The sequence below is a fragment of the Sarcophilus harrisii genome, chromosome 3 (genome assembly GCF_902635505.1).
Source record: "Sarcophilus harrisii chromosome 3, mSarHar1.11, whole genome shotgun sequence".
Lineage (NCBI taxonomy): Eukaryota > Metazoa > Chordata > Mammalia > Dasyuromorphia > Dasyuridae > Sarcophilus > Sarcophilus harrisii.
Window position 1 is genome coordinate 468,234,385 of NC_045428.1, and position 25,511 is coordinate 468,259,895.

Below are 25,511 nucleotides of genomic sequence, written 5' to 3' on the forward strand. Positions count from 1 at the left end.
CCAGGATTTAAGTCCAGAGCCTCTGACTCCAAATCTATTACTCCCCCCCACTTAATCCCCCGGGTTCAATTTCCTAGAACCTGGGCTTTGTGTCTTATGTAATCTAATATCTAAACACTGAAAGAAGAATTATCTATACTACTTAGGTATTAATAAAAAGATACCAAAAAGATAAAAGTTTGATTTAATAATTTGTTATTGTTTAGTCATATCCGACTCTATGTGACACCATTTGGTGTCTTCTTGTCAAAGATACTGGAATGGTTTATTTCTAAATGCCAAAGGATGATACTTTAAGATGATTTTAGTTTCCTGAAAATCTCAAATTCTTTATCAGTTGTATACTATAAAACTATAAACTATGGACTTGGGTCTATGTTAGATTTCATTGTGTGTTGCTAGATATTTTAATAAATCTCTTATTAATTTTGTTTCCAAATCACTCCCATCCTCCAATAAAGTACACAGAGATATTCACTCTTTGAACAAATGTCATTCTTCAAGGTGATGGACTTTGCCTTCTCAAAATGGGAAATATTCTGACAGTTTTGCATAAGTCATTTTAAAGTAGGCCATGCTTTCACAATAAAAAAAAAAAAATCACAAGTCATCAATACCATGATCTCTTATTGTTACAATTTTCAAAGAAGGATGACATAAGAAGAAGAATAACAATTAGAATTGTAGGAACAGCATTCCAATGTAGTCTCTCAAAGTCCATTATTCTTTTCTTATTTGATTATATAATAAATGAAAAGTATGAAATGTTGCTTAGGTATAAAGAATTCTAGACAGATCTAAAATAAGACAGAACAAAAGTATTTTATTGTTATTTTGTTCTATCCTGGTTTAAGATTTTATCTCTTTTTTCATTCATGAAATGAATAATAATTTATTTATGGCTATTAGGTTTATAATTTTTAATATATGTTAATTATAGCTTATAAATAACAATACTAAGGCTATTATTACTAGAACTTCTTGAAAAGCACAAGTAGAAATCATACCAAGGACAAAAAAGAACCAACAACTCCACAATGTACTGAAAATGTTTTTTAGTTCAACTGCGATCTTTTACATGATTCAATTATAAACAGAGATTATTCTGTAACTGACTGTCTTTGATCTTGATGTTAGTTTCTGACTAACCTTGCACAAGCATTTTTAAAAGTTTTAGTGATGTGTTTTTGGTTAGGCATTACAAACTTTAGCTTGCCCACACTCCTTGAAGTACTTCATAATGAAATAAAACAACTAAGAAAAACCAACAATAGATTATTCTCCTCTGAAAATGCATGCAATTTGTAATATCCCTAACCTCTCTATTTAATAATAGTAATAATAAATTCTCTCATCCATTCCCTCATTCCAAAGGAAAAAAAGAAAAGAACATCAAATTCTTTGCAACAAATATTTAGTCAAACAAAACAAATTCTCCCACTGCCTATAGGTTCTGAGTTTTTCAAAGGCACAGACTTTTTTTACTTTTCTTTGTTTTGTAAAAGCTTAGTATATAATGCCTGGCATATAGAAAGTACTTAATAAAAACTTAACTTACTATATAAAAATAAGACTTTACATTTTGCACTATAAATCTGTCACCTCACTATCAGGAGGCAGTATTTCATCAACGATCCTTTGAAACTGGGGATGATGAAAGCATCATAGTTCATAAAACTTCCAAAGTTGTCTATTTTTACAAGGTTGTTTTACATAACTTTTCTGCTTTTGTTTATTTCATTCTTCACTACAAAGCCCTCAAAATTGTTCATTTTATAAAAATAATCTGATAAATTTTTTATAGTTCTGCTCATCTCATTCTGCATCAGTTCATACAAGTCTTTCTATGATTTTTGAAATCTTTTTTTATGTCTTACAGCACAATAGCATTTCATCATATTCATATACTATAATACATGTACCCATCTCTCACTTGATGGATATTCCCTTAATTCCCAATTTTTTGCCACCACAAAAAGAGTTGCTATAAATATTTTTGGTCATATAGAATCTTTTCCTTTTTCTTAAAAAAATCTCTTTTGGGTACAAGTGCAATGATAGTATTAAAGATAGGTAAAAGAACATGCACTGTTTAAAACTTTTTGTATATAATTCTAATTGGTTTCTAGAATGGTTGTGACTATCCATAGGTCTACCAAGAATACAGTGTATAATGTGTTCCCTTATATCCTCCAAAATCAAGAATTTTCATTTTTTTTTAATCATTTTCCTGACTTCATGGGTATGAGGTAGAACCTAAAAATTAGTATAATTTGCATTACTCTGCTTAGTATAGGAACTTTTAAAAATATGACTTTAACCTAAGATATTTATCAATTGGGGAATAGCTCTTATTCTTATAAATTTTAATCAGTTCCATATAGATCAATAAAACTTCATGGAAATGAGATCTTTATCAGAGAAAGTATTTACAAAGATTTCCCCCAATTGTTTCCCTTTTAATTTAGTTTTATTAAGATTTAGATTATTAAAGTAAAAACTCTCTGAAAGGTAAAGAATGTTATCCATGTTATTTTCTGCAATCATCACTAATGCTTGTTGGTTCATGAACTTTTCTTCTATTCACAAATCTGATAAATTTTTCCATGTTTCTTTAATTTGTTTATAATATGACTTTTCATATTAATGTCATGTATCCATTGGGAGTTTATCTTAGTATGACAATGTGAGAAGTTGGTTTAAATCTAATTTCTTATATAGTATTGCTCAACTTTCATAATAGTTTTTGTCAAAGAGTGAGTCTAAATCCCCAGCAGGATTCTATATTTATCAATACTAGCGTATTAGATCATCAGTTAGGTGGTACAGTGAATTGAGTTGCTCACTTCAGAAACTGACTAGTGGCCCTGAATAGGTCACTTACTCACGTTTGCCCCAGTTCTTCATCTGTAAAAATGAGTTGAAGAAAAAAAAGGTTAACAGCTCTGGCATCTTTTTTAGAAATTTTATATATATGTTTGGAATATTCACTTAATTTTTTCATTCTTGAGATTTGATTTAGTTTTCTTTCTTTTTACTGCTAATGACATTTTTTTCAAAAATGGATTCCTAATTTTATAAATTCAATTTTTTCTATGTTGTTAATCTCTTTTTTGATGATCAAGATTTCTATTTCAATGTTTAATTATTTTTTTTATTAATACAAGTCTTTAAAGATAAAAACTTTCTCTTAAGGACTATTTTAGCTGCCTCTCTCAAATTTCTCTATGTTGTGTCAACCATTATCATTATCTTCAATGGAACAACTAGTTATTTCTATTTGTGTTCTGACTTTACCATCTGGGATTCTTATTCTTATAAATTTTAATTAGTTCCTTATATATTTTGGATATGAGATCTTTATCAGAGAAACTTGTGACAAAGTCTTTTTTCAACTGTTTCCCTTTTAATCTTAATTTTATTAAGTACTTCTGCAAAAATTCTTTATAATGTAAAGAAAGCTATCCATCTTATCTTCTGTTTGTTTGGTTTTTAACTTTTTTTTATCCATAGTACTGATAGAAAAGGAAATATAGAAAAAATGACCTATCAAGATCATATATTCATTTTCTCTGAAAATGATTCCCTCACACCTGTAATGCTCTACACCTTTTTGCTTTTGACTGCACACTTCCCTGCCTTCCATTAAAATCCTACAAAAATCTTATTTTATGTCTTAAACGTGTGAAAGGGAAGCCTTTTCCAATCTCTCTTAATACCAGTTACTTTCCTTTTAATTATTTCTTTTTCTCTGGCCTATGCTTTGTTTGTTCATATCTGCTTTCTTGTTGTTGCTCTCAATAGATTATGAGGTCCTTGGGGCAGGCACTGTCTTTTGTCTCTTTTCATATATCCAATCCATATGTCTTTATATCATACATACAATGTTTAGTAATAAAAATACTATTTTTTTTTAACATTTCTAGCAGTGGAATTTTACTGAATACAAGTTTTATTGTGTTATGGTCAATAAAAGATGTGTATATTTTTGCTTTTCTGAATCTATTTATAAGATTTTTATGTCTTAAGAAATGGATGATTTTTGTACAGGTACAATTCATGATTCAAGTATCTCCAAAGATCTGTTATATGGAATTTTTACTTAAAAGGATAGGCAATTTAATTAAATGACCCATTTCATCAATGCACTGGATTAATTTTTTTTGGTTACTTTTTGTTTCTATCAATTTAGTCATTAAATCACTCTGGAATGGGAGAGTTTAAAAAACATGAGATAAAAAACTAATTTTTTTCTGGAATTTATACATAAGCTATTTTCCTTTAACAAACAATCTACTAAAACTCAGAAGTTGTAATGTTTTCTTCTCTAAAATATAATGCTCTCTGGGAGCAAGTTTCTTGGGGGGCTTCTGGAGGCAGCCTTAGTTTCAGTTCAGTGTAATCATCACCTCAAATTCAGCCAGGAGTTAAAAGTCCAGATCCTTTATTGTCTCCTTCAAAATAGCCCAGTTAGTTTTCTTAGAGACTTATCTCTCTTCTTGGTTCTGAGAGCTCTTGCTGCTTTGCTCTGCCAGCTTCAGCCTCTCTTTCTCCGAATCTTCAGCCAGCACAAAGGTGGAAGTTGGAATGAATCTTACTCTGCCTCCAAGAGTGGGCTTGTGGGCTTCCCAAAGTGCATCCTGGTTGAGCTCCTAACTTAAATATGCTCTTTTAAAGGTGTGAATCTTGTGAAATTGTAGTTAAGTACTAAGTACATTTAGAAAACTGTTAAGCACCCTGCTGAACAACCACTGTCTCTATCAATTCCACTGACTTAGCACCTTGTAAAAATCATAACAATAAGTTGCTTATCAAGATTCCTTTTGGCATCATTCTCAAACTAAATAAATCTTTAATGGATCAATCTATTATTCCCAGGATTTAAAAAGGAACAAAGAGATTCTACAGACACCAATGCTCATGTGACTTATTATATGTGAAACCATATCACTACTCTATTCAATAAATTCTAGTGGCTCCCCTTTGACCTCTAGGATCAAATATAAAATCTTCCAATCATGTTGCTCTTACTTCCATTCAACAGACTCCAGTGGTTCCATAACAGCACCAGGATCAAATATTAAGTTTTCTTTCTGGGATTTAAAGCTCTTCCTACCTTCTTACCTTTGCTCTACCCTCCATACTCTCAACAATACAGATAAACTGGCCTACTTAATGGTTCATACACATGACATTTCATCTCCCAATTCCAAGTATTTGCATGAGTTGTGCTATTTTGATATGCCCCTTGTCACCCTCTGACTCCTAGCTTCCCTGGCTTCCTTTTCAGATATTATCTTCTGAAGGACATATCCCTATTTCTTGTTCTCTTTGTTTATACAGTATGTAGATCTTATATGTTCATGGTAATTTGAACATTATTGCCCCATTAGAACATGAGCTCTTTGAAGCCAAGGACTCTTATTTTTGCTTTTGTCTCTTCAGGGTCTGACATGTTAAACATTTAATAAATACTTATTGACTTGACTGTCTGATGTCATCATACAGTCAATTTATATGGCTTGATATCCTTCTCAGATTAGTAGGAAGAAGTCAATTCTCCACGTTGTAGAGCTAGCTGTAGCTGCTGAAGCATAAGGAGATGGAACTAGACCAAACAAAAGGACTTCATTTCAGATACAAAAGAAAAGATGTTTTAATTCCCACAATTATGAAGATGACTAGGGAGAAACATTTTGATAAAGTGCAACATCACACCAAATGTTTCAGCCATCTGGTTTTCTTATAATGGCTAAATGTCTTAAAGAAAATTCAACATTAAATGATTTCCTATCTTCCTCAGTTTTTTGTTAGGAATGCAAAATGGAAGATTTGAAGAATGACGGAAAGGGAAGAATAGAGAAAAACTGAAATTGTGCTAAGAAAAGATTGCAGAAGTTTACTACCAACATATAGCAAAACAGTTAAATCTGAATAATTTTTACTTCAATTAGAATGCCAAGGGCATAAGGAAGGAAAATAGTATCTTTGGTTTGCCTCTTAATATCACAGAAATGTTTGTCTTGACTGAAATAAAAGTCTTTTTTAAGAAAGAAAAAATCAATACTGAAGAGTTTTCTTTATTTTTCAAAATATCTTATTGCATTAAAAAAATAAGAATCACCAATATATTGCTTTAAAAGGAAAGCATGCCCTTTTAGTGTGAGAAGTTGGTATCTTGAAAGGAAAAGTTTGATGAAGTCCCAATACTTTTTGATGAGCAGTCATGTAACTTCAAAAGTTATTGTTAAAAACAAACAAAACTCAGCAATGTGAATAAATTGCTACTTAAAATTTACATCACATATATAAGGATCTATATGTATGCATATGCTATATAATTTATACAACTCTATTAAGATCTCCTAAATCCATTTGGTTTATTATAATTTTGCTGCTTCCAATAAAGAATCACAGGGCAAAAGAAGGGACTTACAATATTTGGAGAGCATTAAATTAAGGTCTCAAGTATATTTAATGTGACCTCTAAGGCAAATTTATGCAAAGACATCGCTAAAATTGTGCTATATAGGAGGAGAACAATATTAGTTAAAGGCATCTTCATACTGAAAAAGTCATGGATCCAAAGTACTAAAATGTCCCTAAGTAAATATTTAAAATTAATATAAAAATGTCAGGAGTCTTGAGTGTAGAGAATATAAATACAAAGACAAATTAAATTCTCAGGAAAATCCATGTTCTAAAATTTTTTAAAAAACATTTATATTTATATGATAAAATGAAGGGAATGTACCTCTAGAAACAACAAAAAGACTTTCTTTCTTCTCTTTCTCAAAACGAGTAGTCATTTCTTCTTGGGAAGCTTCCTCATCTTCCCTTTCCTCCTGAAGCCTCTTCATCCTTTCCATTAGGGCCTCTAGCTCACTTAGAGAATCCACAATCTATATTCATAAAGGATAATTTTGAGAATTGTGTCATTAAAAAACCCAATCTAGCATATCTCATTATGCTCCTAAAGCACTTTATTATGGAGCAGTGATACTCATTTGATTAGTTTATTGTTACCATCTGAGAAAATTAAGAGTATATTATTTTTGTTTGGCAATAAAGTTCAAAAACAGAAAATAACTCACAAATATAGAAGTAAATTACAAAATGAATGTGGACCATATTCTATGTAAATATATGGATACCACAAGTTTGCCACTTTCAAATAACAATTGTAAGACCAATATTTGATATTACAAAGATAAATACTATCCAAAAAGTACTTTAAACTCTTCATTTGATTATGCTGGTGTCATGTGAATAGGGACACTCTCCCAGGCTATGGCTAAAAGTCTCTATGATTCAGGAAATAGTTGAAATGAATAAGCATTTAAAATATTTTTTTATGATTAGTAAAAAGATTCATCTACATCTGCTACCAAGACTTGAAAAGGTATAATTTATACAAAATGATACTCAGGTGTTTATAATTTATATGTAGTCAGAAAAACTGAGATTCAAGTGTTTTATATGTAAGGGCCTATTTGCAGAAGAAATTATAAATAAGAAAATCCTTTCTAATTTGATATTAATAATCACAGAAATGTAAACAAAATAGCATAATGCATCTAAAGCAAAAAAACAAAAACCAAAAAACTAGAAATGTTTTTTGTAATACTGACCCCAAAGTTGCTGCTAAGTGATGCATTTTCTATGTTGTTGTCATTGGCAAGATCACAGACACAGAAGTTGTTGACTGATATTAGTCTGAATCCATTGGAAGTATCTGGATCTCTCTCTGGATTAATGCCACTACCAAAAACAAAGCTAGCCAAGGCATGATAATGTGCCAACAGGACCACAGCATGTACTAGTTCAGGCAGAGACCAATTATTCTCTCCAGTTTTGACGAGTTTCTGAAATTAATATAAATTGAAAACAGCACAATCTTAGTTTGACAAGGCCATTTTACAAATCAAGACAAATTTTTTAAATCTCATCTGTCCTATTATTCCGAGAATCTTAAAATAATAACAAAAAAGAACGTGTTCTTCAGTATATTAAAGATATTCATTTTTTTCATAACACCTTAATATTTTAGAACTTCTATTTGTTAATGACTCTAAATGGAACAAACTTTTATCTTTGAAGTTCCTTTTCACATAATCTCATTTTAAAGTATATTGTGGTTATTAAAAATAGTAAAAAAATTATACAATTAAGTGGAACAGGCAATGTATCAACAAGCATTATTACGCATCTAATATATTCCAGCCACTTTGTAAAAGAATTCAAAGTAAGAAATAAAAGTGACTGTCACCACAAAGTAAAGACAGAGAGATAGAGGGACAAAGAGAGACAGAGAGAGGGAGAGAGATAGAGACACAGAGAATATGAGTGTGTGTGTGTGTGTAAAACATACTAAAAAAAAAGTTAGCTTTTGAGGTGGAATAATTAAACAAGTCCTTCTGCAGAAGATTCACTTGAGTTGGTCTTAAAAGGAAATTAGAAATTACAAAAGGTAAAGGGGAAAGGGGGAGAACATTTAAGAACTGCAAGGATTGCCAGTGGAAAGGCATGGAGAGGAGAGATGAAGTTTTAGTCATGAGACAATAAGCCAGTATAGCTGGATCACAGATCACAAGTAGGAGAGTTAGGATTGAAAAAATTTCTAAGTTAGGAGGAAAACAGGATAAACAGAGGTTTAAATACCAAATGAGTTTGTGTTTGATCCTAGAAATAATGGGAGCCATTACAATTTACTGAGTAGAGAGGTAACATGGTTAGACTTGCACTTTTGGAAAACTGAGGTAGCTGTGTGGCAGATTAATCGAAGTGGGGAGAAACCTGAGGTAGTGAAGCCATATAAAAGGCTATTATAATAGCAGAGGTGAGAGGCAATAAAATCCTGAACTGGGTTTACAGCTATGTGAATAGAAAAAGAAGGGGATATATGAGAGACTCTGTGAAGATAAATGAGAGGATTTGTAAACTGACTGGAATATGTGGGGTGAGAGAGACAATGAAAAGTTTAGTATAACAGTCAAAGTTATCTGGGTGACTACACAGAAATGAGAAAGTCTAAAAGATGGATGAGCTTGGGGAAAATGATAAAGAGTTCTGTTGGACATGTTGAATCTGACATGCCTAATGTATATCCTGTTTGAAATGCCCAATAAGCAATAGGTTTTAATGGAAAGGGAATCTGAAAAGTAGGGTTGGATACAGATTAATCACATAGAAATAATCACTGAATTTGTGGGAGTTGAAGGGATCACCAAGTGAGAGTGCAGAGTGAAAAAAGAATAGAGTTCAGGACAAAACCTTGAAATACATCCACATTTAGTTGGCATAACATGGCATGGATTGTGAAGAAAAATGAGGGGTCATTAAATAGCTTGGAGGAAAACCAAGAGAGAACAATGTCACAGAAAACCCAGAGATTGATCAATATTGTCAGATGTTACAGAAGGGTCAAAAAGGATAAGAACTGAGAAAAGTCATTAGATGGAGAAATTGGGCAAGTTACTTGCCTCAGTTTTCTCATCTGTAAAATGACCTACAGAAGGAAATGGCAAATAATTCCATTATGTTTGCCAAGAAAACCTCAAAAGCATCATGAAAACAATCATTTCATCATATAAAAACAAAAACATCCAAAACCATATGATTATCTCAATAGATGCAGAAAAAGCCTCTGACAAAGTAAAACACTCATTTAAGCTAAACAAGCAAAACAAAAATTCTACAAAATATAGGAAAAGAGGGACCTTCAATATCATAAAAATTATCTAAAGCCATAAAAGTATCACATGCAAATGGCGATGTTGTATTAGCATCTTTCCCAATAAATAAAAGAATAAAGCAAGGCTGTCCAAATATTCACTCTTCCCATTAATATTTGGTATAGGTCTGGAAATGCTAGTAATAACAATAAGATAAGTAAGAAATTAAAGATTTCATAATAGGCAAAGATGGAATAAACATCTCAATTTGCTGATGATATGATGTTTTACTTAAAATATCCTAGTGAATTGGCAAAGACAATAATTGAGACATTAATAGTTTCAGCAAAGTCAGAAGTTACAAAACAAACACTCAAAAATTTCTATATAATAACAACAAAATCCAAGAGGTTTTATTTGGAATAATGAGAAGGGAAATCTTATTCCACATAAGTACAAAATGCATAAAATATCATCTAGGAATCAATTTAACAAAGCACACAAATTACCTGTAAAGATTCAAATACAAATCTCTTTCTAAATAAGCAAGTTAAATAACTAGCAGAATATTCAATCCTTATGGATTGGCATTTTATTATTTCTCGAAAGCTCACATATATTGAGAGTTTCTTAGATCATAGAGTGGAAACTAGACCTGTGATTTCACTAGAATAGAGAAGTCTTTAGTGAGGAAACCTCCCATTACTAAGGCAGATTGTCACCTTCTTTGCAAATTAGTCTTACCTCCATGCCATAAGACCCCCCACTCCCAGAACACATTGTGGTTAGTCTGCAAGGCTGACAAGTAAGGGATTGGCTATAAAAATGTTAATTAAAAATAAAAATTCAGACAAGTAGATTTTCAGGTAGCTAGCATTCTCATAATGTATATGTATATTTGTCTTGAAGACTGATTTAAAAAATACCAAAGATTTTTCTGATACATAAAAAGAGGTTTTTTAGATTAAGGCCTTCAATGATTTCAGAAAGGCCTGGAGAGATAGATTTACATGACTGATGCTGAGTGAAATAAGCAGGACCAGGAGATCATTATATACTTCAACAACAATACTATATGATGATCAATTTGGACGTGGCCATCTCCAGCAATGAGATGAACCAAATCAGTTCCAATAGAGAAGTAATGAATTGAACCAGCTACACCCAGTGAAAGAACTCTGGGAGATGACTATGAACCATTACATAGAATTCCCAACCCCTATATTTTTGATTTCCTTCACAGGCTAATTGTACACTATTTCAAAGTTCGATTCTTTTTGTACAGCAAAATAACTCTTTGGATATGTATATTTATATTGTATTTAATTAATACTTTAACATATTTAACATGTATTGATCAACCTGCCATCTGGGGGATGGGATGGGGGGAAGGAGGGGAAAAATTGGAACAAAAGGTTTGGCAATTGTCAATGCTATAAAATTACCCATGCATATAACTTGTAAATAAAAAGCTATTAAAAAAAAAAGATTAAGGCCTTCAGTGGAAATAGTAAAATTATATATTTTAATCAGAATGCTCCAGCTAATTTTCCTAGAAGGATTTTTATTTATCACTAAGCATTCAAATAACATACTTAAGAGATTTGTCAATTAAAAGAAATAAAATACAATTATAGAATTTTAGCTGTATAGAATCCTTAGAAACTATTTCATCAATTTATTTATTGATGAGGTAATGAAGATTTAGAGAAAACAATGATAAAGATGGGCCTAGAATCCAGAATTCCTAGCCAGGAGTCCTGGTTCATTGCTTCTATTACTCCATATACTGCCTAAAACAAAGAATCAAAATTCCTAGAAATAAATTACCTAAATATTAAGCACAAAACAATTAATTCTTTATATTTTAGGCAAAAAGAATAGTTTTCTAGAAAGATACTTTCTTCAAATCTATCCTCTCAATATAAAAATATTTAATACTGTTGATTGGTTCTCAAATTCTAAACAGTTGCACAAGCACTTAAATTGAAATATTTAAGCAAATTACTAAGTTAAAGAATCAAGAATTTAAAAAGATTGTTTCCATAATGGTAAGTTTAGTCAGATAAAAGTGCTACCTGAATGTGATCTTTTGTGATCAGCCAGGGTCGATGTGCTAGCAGTTTATTTATTTCATTGAGATTTTTCAGTCTTTGTGGGACATATTCCAAACCATTCAACCATTCTGCAATACCTCCAGTCTTCAAAAACTCATCCACATGCATGTTGATTAGGTAAGAACACTGGTGTCTAGCTGCAGCCTTAAGTGAGAAAAAAGGAGAGGAACACAACTCAGGAAAAAAGACTACATATTTTCATTTTTACCGCCTGTAAAAAGTAAATACTCTATGGCCATATATAATTTCTCCTCTGAAAACTTAAATTCTCAATAACTTGGAATTTTCCTACACATTGATTTTCTAATTCAAACTACAGATATATTTTATCTCCCTTATTAGATAACAAATTTGTAGAAGGCAGGCACCATGCCATTCCCTTTAATGCCTTCACTAGTGTTCAAATTTTCACTGAATCAAATGGTATAGAGCAGGGCAAATATTTTTTATAGCTCCCCCCACAAAATTCTTGTTTTTCTGAAATTTTCACTCTTTAATAATCTACTCCCAGTTAGCAGGTAGGTAGAAAAATAAAACTGGTAGCTACTACAAAAGCAAATGGCCATCTCAGTTCTTAAGTGTTTTCAGGTTTGGGACTATGCTTCTAATCCTGATTCCAGTAGCAAGTGTAGCCCATTCACTAATTACCTCCTATTGGCTACCTCTCCATCTGAAAAGCATTTACTATTGATATCTTGCCAATTTCTTTTAAAGTAGAATTAAGACCTCTTGTTTCTTCATGGCTACTTCTTAAATAACTTAATGTATCTGATTTTATATCTTCTATTCTATTGATTTCTGCTATTGATTTTCTTTATCTTCTAATCGTTATTGACTATATTTTAATTTTTGTTGTGCTCAAAAAGAATCTGAACTAGAATTAAGGTCTAATGAATTTTGTTGAGCCAAGATAATGTCTACAACTCAGATCAATTTTACCCAGTACTATAGTACTAGGTAGATACTGAGGTCAAATTTTTGACAAATGTAAACCTGACATTTTGGACTGCCTCCCCAGTATTCTTATATTTGCATAGTCAATTCTCTCAATGACTTCTTTGGTGCCAGTCAATTGCAAAATTATGGATACTCTTCATTCTTGCCCAATTTACATTTTTCCCCAATTTATATAGCTTTTATCAATCTGCTATAATTGGATGATAAAAATTAATTTCTTTAAAAGTACTATCATTCAGATTTTTTACTAATTCAGACATATATTTTTCCCTCCATAACTAGAAATTACTAACTTTTTTAATGTATATAAGACTCTTTATAGTATGATACCTAAAACAAATAATTTCCTCAAAAATAGAACAAGATATTACCAGAAAAAAACCACTTGTCTTTAAACACAGGAGATTAAATATGTTTTAAAAATTAAATGAAAAACATTCATATTGTTTTAAGTATGTATTATATGATTCTTACAGATCAATTCATAACATTTCTACAAATAACTGGTCACACTAAAAATAACTATGAACATTAATTTGCTCTACATTACAGAAGTCTTTTAACAGAGTAAAGAGAAAAGATAGTAAGGAAAAATCTGTTCATCACAGCTTAAAAAAACAAGTCTCAGGTACAGGTCTTATGAACACATACCATAATAGCAATGTAATGTCGATATGGTAAAGGAAGGGGACCATCCATTCGCAGCATATAAAACTGGCTGCGCAAAAAAGACTCTAGGTACTGAGCATGTAAACTCATGACCTGAGTAATGTTGTCCAGGCGCCCAGATGTAGAGTATTCTTCCACAAGGAGGTTAGTACGTTCATCTACTGTATTTGCTTGGACAACCTGAGAGCCAAAAAAGCAACACAGGAAAAAAGGGCAATTATTAAGAAATAAATATATCCTTTATTAAGCCAAGAGGGGTAAAAATTGATCAATTGTAGAATTATTAAAGCAAATGAGTTACCCATTAATAAACCCAGAAAATTCTGGATGTTATTTGTACTTCAAACATAAAAATTTAAAAAAGTCAAACACCATTCTCATTTTTTAGATATCACACTAAAATTCATTACAAAGATATTATTTATTTGATAACTGACATTTGCTGTTTAATTGCAAAACTGGAGAAAAAGCAATTCTATCTGCTTAGTCACGCCCATTAAAGATTTTGAAAGCTTACTTTCCCAGCAGATGGAACTTTTACCTAAACACAGCATTTCATCATATAAATTTACAAGCTCATCTCAACAACCTATGAATTCGAATAGTCACAATGTTTTATATCAATGCATCTTCACTCTGACATATCCCACCACCTTTACTTTAACTCATTAATGAATAAACACAGAAAAATTCTTCTATTTTTTAGAGACTAAAATAAATATTGCAAAGAGTAGGAAAGTGTTTACTAAGAGAAAATGACACATATTTTAAGGGTAATAGTAATAATAATAATGATTGTAATCACTGAATCCAGTAGTCATTGTAGAGTTCTTTCAGACATGGTGATCAAAAGAACCTATCCAAGGAATAGATAATAATTTTACAAGGCTTCAAGAAATTCAAGATATATAAGATTACTATCAAGGAAAGTTCTGAGATCCAGGGAGGCACCCTAGATCAAGCAGTTGTGTTTAAATTCAGAACATTCACTTTAAAATACAGCTCTGCACAAACCACTCCAGTTAAACTTGCTTCCTCATCAATAATATGTGTATCATATTTGTACTATATTCTTCAAATCTGTCATGAGGAAAGTACATTATAAACCATAAAGCTATAGAGTATGTTTACACTTAAAGAATCTTATTCAGAATGGGTATGATCATTCTAAAATTTAATAGTCTTTGAAAAATTCTGGAGTTAAAAAACACAATCCTTCCTAGGTAATCTGGGATTGATCTTATCCAAAGCTAGTTAGGTTGTTCTCAGATGACAAGCATACAGATCATTACTAGGTTCACACATTTCTAACGTGGCTAAAAACTGCAACAAACATGAACCTTCAGAAATCCAGGTTTCACATCATGACACAGCATTAGATTTGGACTTCAGCAAAAGGAATTTATTTAAAATGTGAGTTATTATTTTAAACATCTTTGATAAGTAGCTTATAAGAAATTCCTACTTCACATAGTAAACAATAGGGATTTAACCAAACTGTTGTTAAGTAATTCTGGGCGTGTCTGATGCTCTGTGATCCTTTTTGGGGTTTTTGTGGTGAAGATACTGGAGTGGTTTGCCTTTTCTTTCTCTAGCTTATTTAACTGATAAGGTTTTGAGGAAAACAATATTAAGTTACTTTTCCAGGGTCATATTTTCCCAGTGTCTGAGGCCAAATTTGAACTCAAGTCTTCCTGACTCTGGACTTGGTGCTCTATCCACCATATCACTAGCAGCCCTGAAGTGCATTTATTAATTATGCCTGATATGTACAAGCATTATACTAGTGATAAAAAATGAAATAGTCCTTACATTCTCAAGGTGCTTACATTCTATCAAAAAAGACATGTACATATGTAAGTATACAAACATATGCACATATACAAAATAAATTCATAAATACAAGTTAATGGGAAGCTGGAGGTAAGAAAGAGTTCATCTAAAAGGTAGCACCCTGAACTGATTTTTGAACAATGAACACAAATTATAAAAACTATAATGCTAATTTAAAGAAATGGTAAATTAGAAAAATTATGCAAAAAAAGGTATGAAATATGAGAAAATGTAAACTGCAACAATGTAAAAAAGAAATTTCATTTTTCAAAAATTTTCAAGCATTGGTTAATTTAGCCATTTCCTCTTCATTGAATAAAAATTACAATAAGATAATCAATAATAGTATATAAACCAATTATGCCAAGAAGAAGAGCCTCTTTTTGAACAAAGTACTACTTATTTCATGCTTCATCTCCCACCCCCACACACCTATCTTCCCATATACAGATAGCATTTGGTAAAAAAATGTCTTCCAAAGGAGGCCATTATGAATATAACATATGTAGACAATTTAAAGTCATAGTGATTAGTATGGCTCCCTTGGGATGGCAACACCTTATAGTAGAAAGCACTAAACTGTCAATCAAAAGAATAATGTTTTAAGTCTTGAGTGTTATTAACTGTATTTACTCAGTTAAGTAACTTAAATTCTCTGAGCCTCAGTTACCTCTAATATTTAAAAAAAATAAAAACAATGTAGCTCAAGCAATACTTTCAAAACTGCAAATTGCTATAAGGATTAAATTACTATAACATATATATGTATATATTTATATTACCTTCAAAGTTGTGTGTATGTGTGTATATGTGTGTGTTTATGTACCAATTTATATGAGCTTATCTTAGATTCTGGGAAATTCCAAAGCACATGATGAAAAGGATATTTTTGTGAGTGTCTAATAAAATGAAGTGGTCATCACAAATAGCCAACATGATTTCATTCTCCTCCAAAATGATAGAATAATTTCATTTCCTCTTAATAGACTGGTGAATGCTGAAGATATCATTTATAGGGATTTTAATAAAAGATTTGACCAAAGTCTCTCATGTTATTCTTATGAATAAATTTGAAGGATTTGAGGTAGATAATAATAGGTGGATCCAGGACAGGTGGTCAGCCAGACCCAAAGTAGTCATCAATATTGGTTTGATATCATCTTGGGAGAAGTTCTCCAATGGAGTACTTCCAGTATCTGTGCATAGCTTGGGATCATTTAACATTTATGGATGACCATGGATGGTATGGATAGTATGTTTATCAAACAAGCAAATGAGTTGAAAATTTTATATATGTCATTAACAACACTCTTACAACACAGTAAAATGAATCTTAATAAAATTTATATTCATTTTACTATGTTCTATTTAAAATATCAAGAAATCGAGCAATCTATTTCACATAAAAATTACTAAATTTTTAGGTTTTCTTTTTCTAAAGAATAATAAATTAGGAAAATTAGCTTTAGTAGAACACTTTATTCTTCAGTGATGCAAAATAAATAGCATATAAAGGAATATCATAATGAGACAGTATAGCGTTAATCTCCCAAAAAAGTACAATAAACAAGGAAAAATAGACACCACAGGAATCCTGCTTGCATGCCACAAAAATCTAAATGAAAATTCTTTGATTTAAGCAACAAAAAACAACCATTTTATACTTAAAGTTTTGCTCCATGTGCAATGGAAACTCCAATGCTGACTATTAAAATCACAGAATTTGAGAGTTGTAAGGGTATTCAATCCATACTAGTAAGGATTTTTTATTCTGATGTATATTTTTTCTAACGTACTCTTTATTTTTCCCCTGAGACAATTGGGGTTAAGTGACCTGCCCTGAGTGTCACACAACTAGGAAGTGTTAAGTATCTGAGGCAGATTTGAACAGGTCCTCCTGACTTCAGGGCTGGTGCTCTAATTATTGCTCCACCCAGCTGCCCTGATATTTTTGACAAGAGGTTACAACCAGTGTCTGCTTGGATGGGAAGATCCCATCACCTCCCAAGACAACCCATTCCACTATTGCATTTGGAGGGTTTTTTTTTTTTTTTTTGTCTTTTTTTTTTTTTTTTAAAGTGAAATCAAGTCAGATTAGCCACTTTCCAACTCCCACCAAATGATCCTGCTTCTGTTTTCTGGGGATAAATAAAATAAAACTAATCTCTCCTTCCAATGACTGCTCTTCAAATATTTAAACACTGCTATCATATATTCCCTTAATCTTATCTTATCCAACTTATTCCCAATTCCTTCAAAGGATATTCACATGATATGTGAAGCCCCCTGAGGACCTTCATCATTTTGTTCTACTTCTCTAGACACTATCTAATTTACCAATGTCCTTTCTAAATTGTGTTGTCCAGAACTGAACACTACATGGGATCTGATGAAGGCTGACTACTCTGGATCATCAGCACTTCATTTTGGAAAGTAGTGCCTCTTTTAAGTGTGATCCAAGATTATATTTGTTTTTTGGCTGTCATAGAATACTGCTGGCTCATATTGGACTTAACTCCTCAGAATTTTTGCACACAAACTGCTGTCTAACTTCCATACCGTCTTTGGGAAGTTAAATTTTTTGAGTCTAAATGCAAAACTAACATTTATCCCTCTATTTAATTTTGCTTCATTAGATTCTACCCACTGCTTTGGATTGTTTATATTTCTTTTTGAATCCTATCATCCAATGTGTGAATTTCTTCCAAGCTTTGTACCATCTAAAAATTTGATGAGTATACTGTCTATGTCTTTATAATAACAGTAATAAAATGCTAGCATTTATATAAGACTAAGTATTACATAGCACTTTACAAAAATCATCTCATTTTTTTATCCTTATATCAACACAGGGTACTATTATTATCCTCATTTTATAAAGGAGGAAACTGAGGCACACAGAGATTAAAATGACATGAGTCATTCAGATAGGAACTATCTGAGGCTGTGAATTCAAATCTTCCTGATTTCATATCCAGTGCTCTAACCACTGAATTACTTAGCTACCCCTAATTACTGGTGAAAATGTGGAATAACACAGGTCTAGAGACAGATTCATGGGGTGCTCTTCCTATTATGGTGACCCTGAACCATTGATAGCTTCTTCTGGAGGAATCCCATAGCTATTATCTATCTATCTTTTCTACAAAAATAGTATAGGATATTTTATCAAAAGTTTTGCTAAAATCTCGATAAACTCTTTTATCTATTAATCCTGTCAAAAAAGGAAATAAAAACTGGTCTGTAAGGATCTATTACTGATAAAATCATTTTGGTTCTTCCTTCCCTGGATATTCAGTATGGTAAAATTTTGCCAGGAATCAAAGTTAACACACTGATCTATAATTTGTTGACCCTATTTTCTTCTCTATTTTGACAATTACTCTTCCTCAGTGTGGACTAGTCTGTTTTCCAACATCTTTCAACTATCACAGAGTATCATGGAAATCTCATGTGCCAGTTCTCTCGGCAACTCCAGATGTGCGATAGCTGGTCAGATTACTTGAATTCATCAAGGAAAACTAAGTGCTCTCTTAGGCTCTCCTTACTTATTTTGGTTATCATTTTCTTAGCCATTTTTGTTCCATAATTTCCAGTACAAAAGTTATTAACCTTGGCAGACAAAATGGAAAAAATAAGCAAGTTATGCTGTCTATTCTCTTTTGTCAATTATCCTTGTCCCACTCTTCCCCAAGCAAGATATATAGTATTCTGTTAAAGAGAAAATGAGCAGGTAGCTTGTCATAAAAATATTCTATATTAGACCATATATTTACTGTCACACAATTTACACAAAGTCCAGGGAATAGAAGATCCTATTCTTCCTAAAAAGCTGTTCAATTTGGAAGTGTAAAATATATGTCTTAGAAGATTCCTTATGGAATAGGTCTTCTTTCTGCCACAGCCACGATGGCAGCATGAGTTTCACAAGACCAGGAGCTGAAGTTCAGCAGTTTATTTTGCTTCAGGGGTTGCTGTTGTCAATGAATTTATCACCATATCATTAGCTAAGTGGTTACGTAGCTCTCCTTACTTAGCGAGCCTGGTCCTTGGTAAGGAGACCCTCAATGGCTACTCCACAATGGAAGCCCTTCCAGCACTGCACACAATATACCAGGACTTGTGCTTTCAAGGCAAAGACTTTAACAGCTATTAGCTGTTAGGGCTGTCTTTGGACCTCTTCTTTCTAAAATCTAATTGAATAGACTTGACTCTTAATGTTCACTTAGCTTTCCTACTTGATTTTTACTAGAAGGGTTTTGTGAGTCTCTTAGATTTCAGAATTTGTCTCCCTAATATTCAGCTGGAACTCTCCCCTTTGACTTTCCATAGAATACATCACCCTAGATTCCTGGTTATGGAGCTAGAGACACTCTATAACATACAGATGAGAAATGTGATTTCCTATTAGAAACCTTAAAATTAATGATGCATTGGAAGTCTTTTTTGTGGCCTTAAGTAGTATTCTCTATTACTGTTTGAAAGAACTAATATGACTAATTGGATTTTTTACCCAGTCATTACAAGCTCTTCCAGTCAATGCTCTAAATTGCCATCAGGCTTCAAGGTACAGAATTGATAAAAGTTGACTTCCATAATTATTTTCTTTAAGTCTAGCACACCATCTTGCATTTTCACCAATGAGCTCCTTTCATAAAGTTTTTTGATCATCCTTTACTTAATCTTATAATGTAGCTCCTTTTAAAAAATGTATTTTCTCAATTACATGCAAAAATTTTTATAATAGCTTTTTATTTTCAAAATATATGCGGATCATTTTCAACACTCAACCTTGTGAGTGTTCTAAAATTTTTGCTGTCCCTTATCCCACCCTCCTCCTCCTTAGACAGCAAATAACCCAATATATGTATGTTAAACATGTGCAATTCCTCTATAATATTTTCACATTTATTCATGCTGTACAAGAAAAATCAGATCAAAAAGAAAAGAGAAAAAAACAACAAAACAACAAACAACAAAAAGGTGAAAATACTATGTGGTGATCCTTTCTCAATCCATAAAATCAATTTTTAATGTTAATTTTTTAACCAACTAAATCCTGAACTATTTTTTCCACTATTAAATTTTATTTTTAATTTATGGACTAAAACAAGCATTTCCATAACAGTATAATAAAAAAATGATTGCACATGAAACTGCAAATCTACTATGCATAAGTTATTATTCCTTTCAAATACACAACAAAATTATCATGTATATATTTTTTTCTTCTCCCCCAAGAGCATTACCACTAGAAACAAATTAAAAATATATATATGTATGTATGTGTATATATAAATGTGTGTATATCTGTGTAAAATGACTCTATATACTTCTTTTTATCACTTCTTTCTCTGGATGCAGATAGCATCTTTCTTCATATGTCCTTTATAGTTAATTTAAGTATTCATATTAGTCAAAATAACATATTCATTCATAGTCAATGTTAAAACAATATTGCTGTTACTGTATACATGTTCTCTTGGTTCTGTTCATTTTTGTCTTTATTATTTTGTGCATGTCTTTTCAATGTTTTTCTGAAGTAGCTTTCTCTTACAACATTTCTGTTACTGGGAAAAGAATACACATGGCCACAGCTTTTAGATTAAGAGTTCTTGATCTTTTCTGTATGTGTGTGTGTGTCTGTGCTAGCTACTTTAATTTATAAATAAACATGCATGTAAACATATAATTAAAAAAAAAAGAATTGGAGATGTGTTTGTGAAATCTCTAAATGTAATCCAAAGAGGTAGATATTGCAAGCATAAGTATTGTCCATATTTTCCAGATGAACAAATTCAGTCTATTTATCTGATATATGAATCTTAGAGCTAAGCAGAATTTAAATAGATTAAAAAGAGAAAAGGTAATGGCAAAGAGTAAACATTTCATACCATTACTCAAGTCTACTTTTCCTAGATTCAAATAAAGAATTCTGTGATATGCCATCCAAGTGAAATCTAAAAACCAATCAATTGATGAGACATAACAGTTAGTGAAGCAACATTCTCTCTTTATTTCATGCTCTTTAAAAAGCTTTATAAGGAAGTGAATAATTGACTATTTCATTTCAAAAACATCTCTTCTTCAAATGCAGATGATCTTATAAATATAGGAAACTACTCATTAAAAAGAAAGCAAAGCTATCAAATTATCAATGCATTTTAATACTCTAGAGGTGTCCTTTTTAGAAAAATTACCTATTAAATTGGTGACATAATAATAACAACAATAATAATTACAAAAATAGTTGGCAGTTTTAAAGCACACAAAGGAATATAGAACGCCTTACTAATGTTATTTTTTTATCCTCACAATAAGCTTGGAAAGTAGGTACTATTATTATTTTCACTTTATAGATGAGGAAAAGGAGTCAGACAAGGCCTATGTGATCTACCCCGGGTCATCTGGCTAGTAAGTGTCTGAAGCTAGGTTTTCCTTACTGTGCTCTATTTACTGTGCCCTCTGTTTGTTTCAAGTGATACAATACATTTTCATATTTTCAAACCTAATTGTATCATATCCTAATAACTGAGATTATTCAAATTACAGAAATTTTACAATTCCAAGAGTCAGACTGTTTAGAATTATGAACTTTAAGTCAGACTTCCTACCCACAAATGTATCTCAAATAACAAAACACTTGTACTTCAACATTTCAAAGAGCGAATTTGGTATTGCTCCAGGCAATAATGTTCTTGATTTTAATAATTTCTTACTATAATTTCTCAAGATAGTTTAACCTACCTCCTTCTCTGGTATAAAGGCACTTGGTCCTCTTGTCGAAGGCTGAGATACTCTGATTCTTTTTTCCTGCTTAAAAAAAAAAGTTACACACCATTACTAATGATTATCTAGAAAAGGTTTAATTTGTCTTAGTCAAAAGTTATGTGCATTTATATAAGTGCAGCCTTTAACAGTCTAACAAGTTAACTTCTATGTATCTATTTAAGATAATACAAATTCTTTGACAGATGAAACCAGAGAAGTACATTTATTCCCTCATCCTCTAATTAACAATAGCACATAAAATGTCTGTCAAAGGTGTTTGCTAGTGTGCCAGAGGATATCCTGGCAAAAATTCAAATGGAAAGGAGATTTTCCCTAATTAATGGTGATGGTCTCTAGATAGTATTGTTTATGGATGAATATATACAGCCCTGAAACCTACTGGGTGTCTTCAATGAGATACAGAGCTTCGTTGGAAAAATCTGAATGGATGAAGAATGCATACTATTCACTGTCACATACAATGAGATGGTCAAGTCTATCAGCATATAGTCCTACAAATACCACAGGTGGACAGGAAGGGAAGTTCTTTAATCAATCTCAAGGGAGGATTAAAGCTAACAATTCCTCAAATTATGGGCTTTAAATAAAAATGAAAATGAAGTCATTAATCTCCAAAATGTATTGTTAAAGAAAATGTCCTATTATTTTTCAGGTGATTAAGTAGTTGATTATTATGTTCTTAAATTCAAGTTTCACTCATTTTTTCTTTGGCTTATTTTCAGCTAAAAAGAAAAACCAAAAATATGCAAAACGCTAGATGGCAAAGTGGACAGATTACAGTCCTGAAATGAGGAGGACCTAGTTTCAAATCCGACTTCAGATACCTAACACTTACTATCTGTGTGACCCTGGGCAGGTCATTTTAACCCAATTGCGTCACCTCCCCACCCTCCCCTCAAAAAAAAATATATATATATGTATATATATAAAACTCTAATTAGCAAATGAAAATATAAAAATGGAATTTCACTATTATTTATAATTTTATGCCAGGGATACTTTTAAAGAGGTTGTGTGTGTGTGTGTTTTTTTTTTTTAAACAAAACAATCTGTTCAATATATAAAGAATTCTGCCAAAATAGAAATATTTTACAGCACAACTTATGACACAATTCATAATTAATTCCTCCATTAGGAATATTTGTTTACAGTCTCTAAGATATCAATACTCTGAACCAATAAGCTTATAAATTATGCCAAACAGAAAATAATGAACCGTCAAAAAGAATTCTTAGTTTACAATTTAACTTAAACAATAAGTAAAGCAGCATTGTACTCTTCATTTCTGATCATAACACTGGCTTAAAAACCATTTAAGATCTTCCTAAGTCCTCTTACCTTTTCAATCTTCTTATATTTTACTCTCTTCCACACACTCTAGAATTCTGTTACAGTGAACTACTTGCTGTATCAAACAATTCCAACTCCCACCCCTGTAGTTTTGCACTCACTGATTGTGTCACCTGCCTGGAACTCTATCCTCATCTCTGTCTCTTCTTTCCCTAGGTTTCCTTGAAATTTCAGGTTAATATCTCAACTTAGGCCTGGTTCCCCACCCCCTCCCACAAGCTGATTGTAACTTGTCCAAATTTATAGACTATCTCACAAAAATGTAAGCTCCTTGAGAGTACAACCTACTTTTTTAAAAAAACCCTGCATTGTATCCCTATAGTACCCAGCATATACTACTTGTTTAAGAAATGTTTTTGATTGGTTAATAAAGATACACAGTACAGAAAAAAACTGGCAACATATGCAACAATCTTCACTTGTATCATTCACTACCAAGAAAAAGAGTTAGTTATGTTTCTTCAGCAGTTCTCTCTGGAATGGACATTACCCATTTTATATAATCTGGATAGTAATGTATTTTAGCATTTTTTTTCTGTGCCAATTTGATGAATGTGAAGTAAAATCTCAGTTTTGTTTTAATATGTGTTTCCTTTATTGTAAGTGATTAAGAGCTGGAAAGCAGTTTTTATTGCCAGTGTTTACATTAAACGCCCCATTAATAAAATAGAGTACTGAGTTAAATTAATAAAAAAATAAAAGCCATTCCCCAATTGATAAATGGTCAAAGGATATTTAAAAAAACAGTTTTCAGATGAAACAACTAATGCTATCAATAATAATATTAAAAATTCTCTAAATCACTAATGATTAAAGAATGCAAATTAAAACAACTCTGAGGTATTACCTTCCATGATGGAAAATGCTATTAAGAGACATTAAGAGAAAGAAAAAGAAATCTAAATGCAAGTTAAAGCATACTATTTTACTTTTTTTGGGAGAGGGGTCTTTCTCATGGTTTTTCCCTTTTCTTCTGATCCTTCTTTCACAAAATGACTAATGTGTAAATGCTTAATGTAGAAATTGTATATGTATAACATATCAGATTGTCATCTTGGGGAGAGGAGAGTGGGAGAAAAAAAATTGGAACTTAAAATCTTATGAAAATAAATGTTGAAAGCTATCTTTACATGTAATTGGAAACAATAAATAATATTAAGTAGAAAAAAAGGGGGGAAAAAGCTTCCTGTAGAAGCTGGAATTTTAGCTAGGATTTGAAGGAAGCCCAAGGAAGCAGGAATAAGGAAGGAGAACAAAAATCTGGAACTCAAAATCTTATAAAAGGGAAGGCTGAAAACTACTTTTACATGTAATGTGGAAAAAATAAAATACTATTAAGGAAAAAAACCAAGTGACTAAAATTTATTTGACTTGGATAATAACTTGCATTTCTTCTTACTGCAACAGAATTTCTGGAATGACTTTTAATAGTATATATTAGTAGTGAAGATGGCAGATTAAGAGGTAGCAGAGAGTTCAGCTTAACTCTCAACATCCCCCTCCAAACAACTTTAAAATAACACTTCTTGGAGCAGCAGAGACAACAAAAGGTAAGAGTGACACATTTTTCTGGCCTAAGAAAACTTAGGTGGTCAGTAGGAAACATCTTTAACACCAGAGTAGGAGGCCTGTTCAGAATGCACACAGGGGCAGCAATAGCAGCTGCTGCAGCAACTTCAGAAGCTCTCAGCCCAAAGCTGAGGAACCAAAGGAACAACAACAACAACAACAAAAAATAGAAGAAAACATGAAATATCTCATTAAAAAAAATTGAACTAGTAAACTGATCAGGGAGAGGGAATTTAAGAATTACTGGACTACCTGGAAGTCAACGAACAACAACAAAAAAGGAGCTTAGAGATCATATTTTAAGAAATTATCAAGGAAAAAAATGACCTGATATCTTAGATATAGATGGTAAAATCAAAATGAAAAGAATGCACTGATAACCTCCTGAAAGAGATCTCAAATGGAAACTCTCAGGAATATGATAACCTAATTTCAGACCTCTTAGATCAAAGAGAAAATACTTCAAAGCAGGCAAAAGGAAACAATTCAAATAGTATGGAGCCTTAGTCAGATTCATAACAAGACTTAGCAGCTTTTCATTCTAAGCTGC

The 25,511-nt window shown here is 31.8% G+C and overlaps 1 protein-coding gene across 2 annotated transcripts in view; it reads right to left on the minus strand.

Annotated features, from left to right (window-relative positions):
• The window catches only part of SESN3 (sestrin 3), a 74,207-nt gene that overhangs the window by 15,215 nt on the left and 33,481 nt on the right, over nt 1–25,511 (minus strand). Inside the window, exons 2-6 of one of the 2 annotated variants that reach the window (XM_031961033.1) lie at nt 21,998–22,063; nt 13,400–13,597; nt 11,753–11,935; nt 7,632–7,865; nt 6,755–6,902 (exon numbers count right to left, since the gene is read on the minus strand). In XM_031961033.1, coding sequence (XP_031816893.1) covers nt 6,755–6,902; nt 7,632–7,865; nt 11,753–11,935; nt 13,400–13,597; nt 21,998–22,063 — 829 coding nt within the window. Of the gene's footprint in view, nt 1–6,754; nt 6,903–7,631; nt 7,866–11,752; nt 11,936–13,399; nt 13,598–21,997; nt 22,067–25,511 lie in introns of both variants that reach the window. The other variant, XM_031961032.1, reaches the window with a different exon arrangement.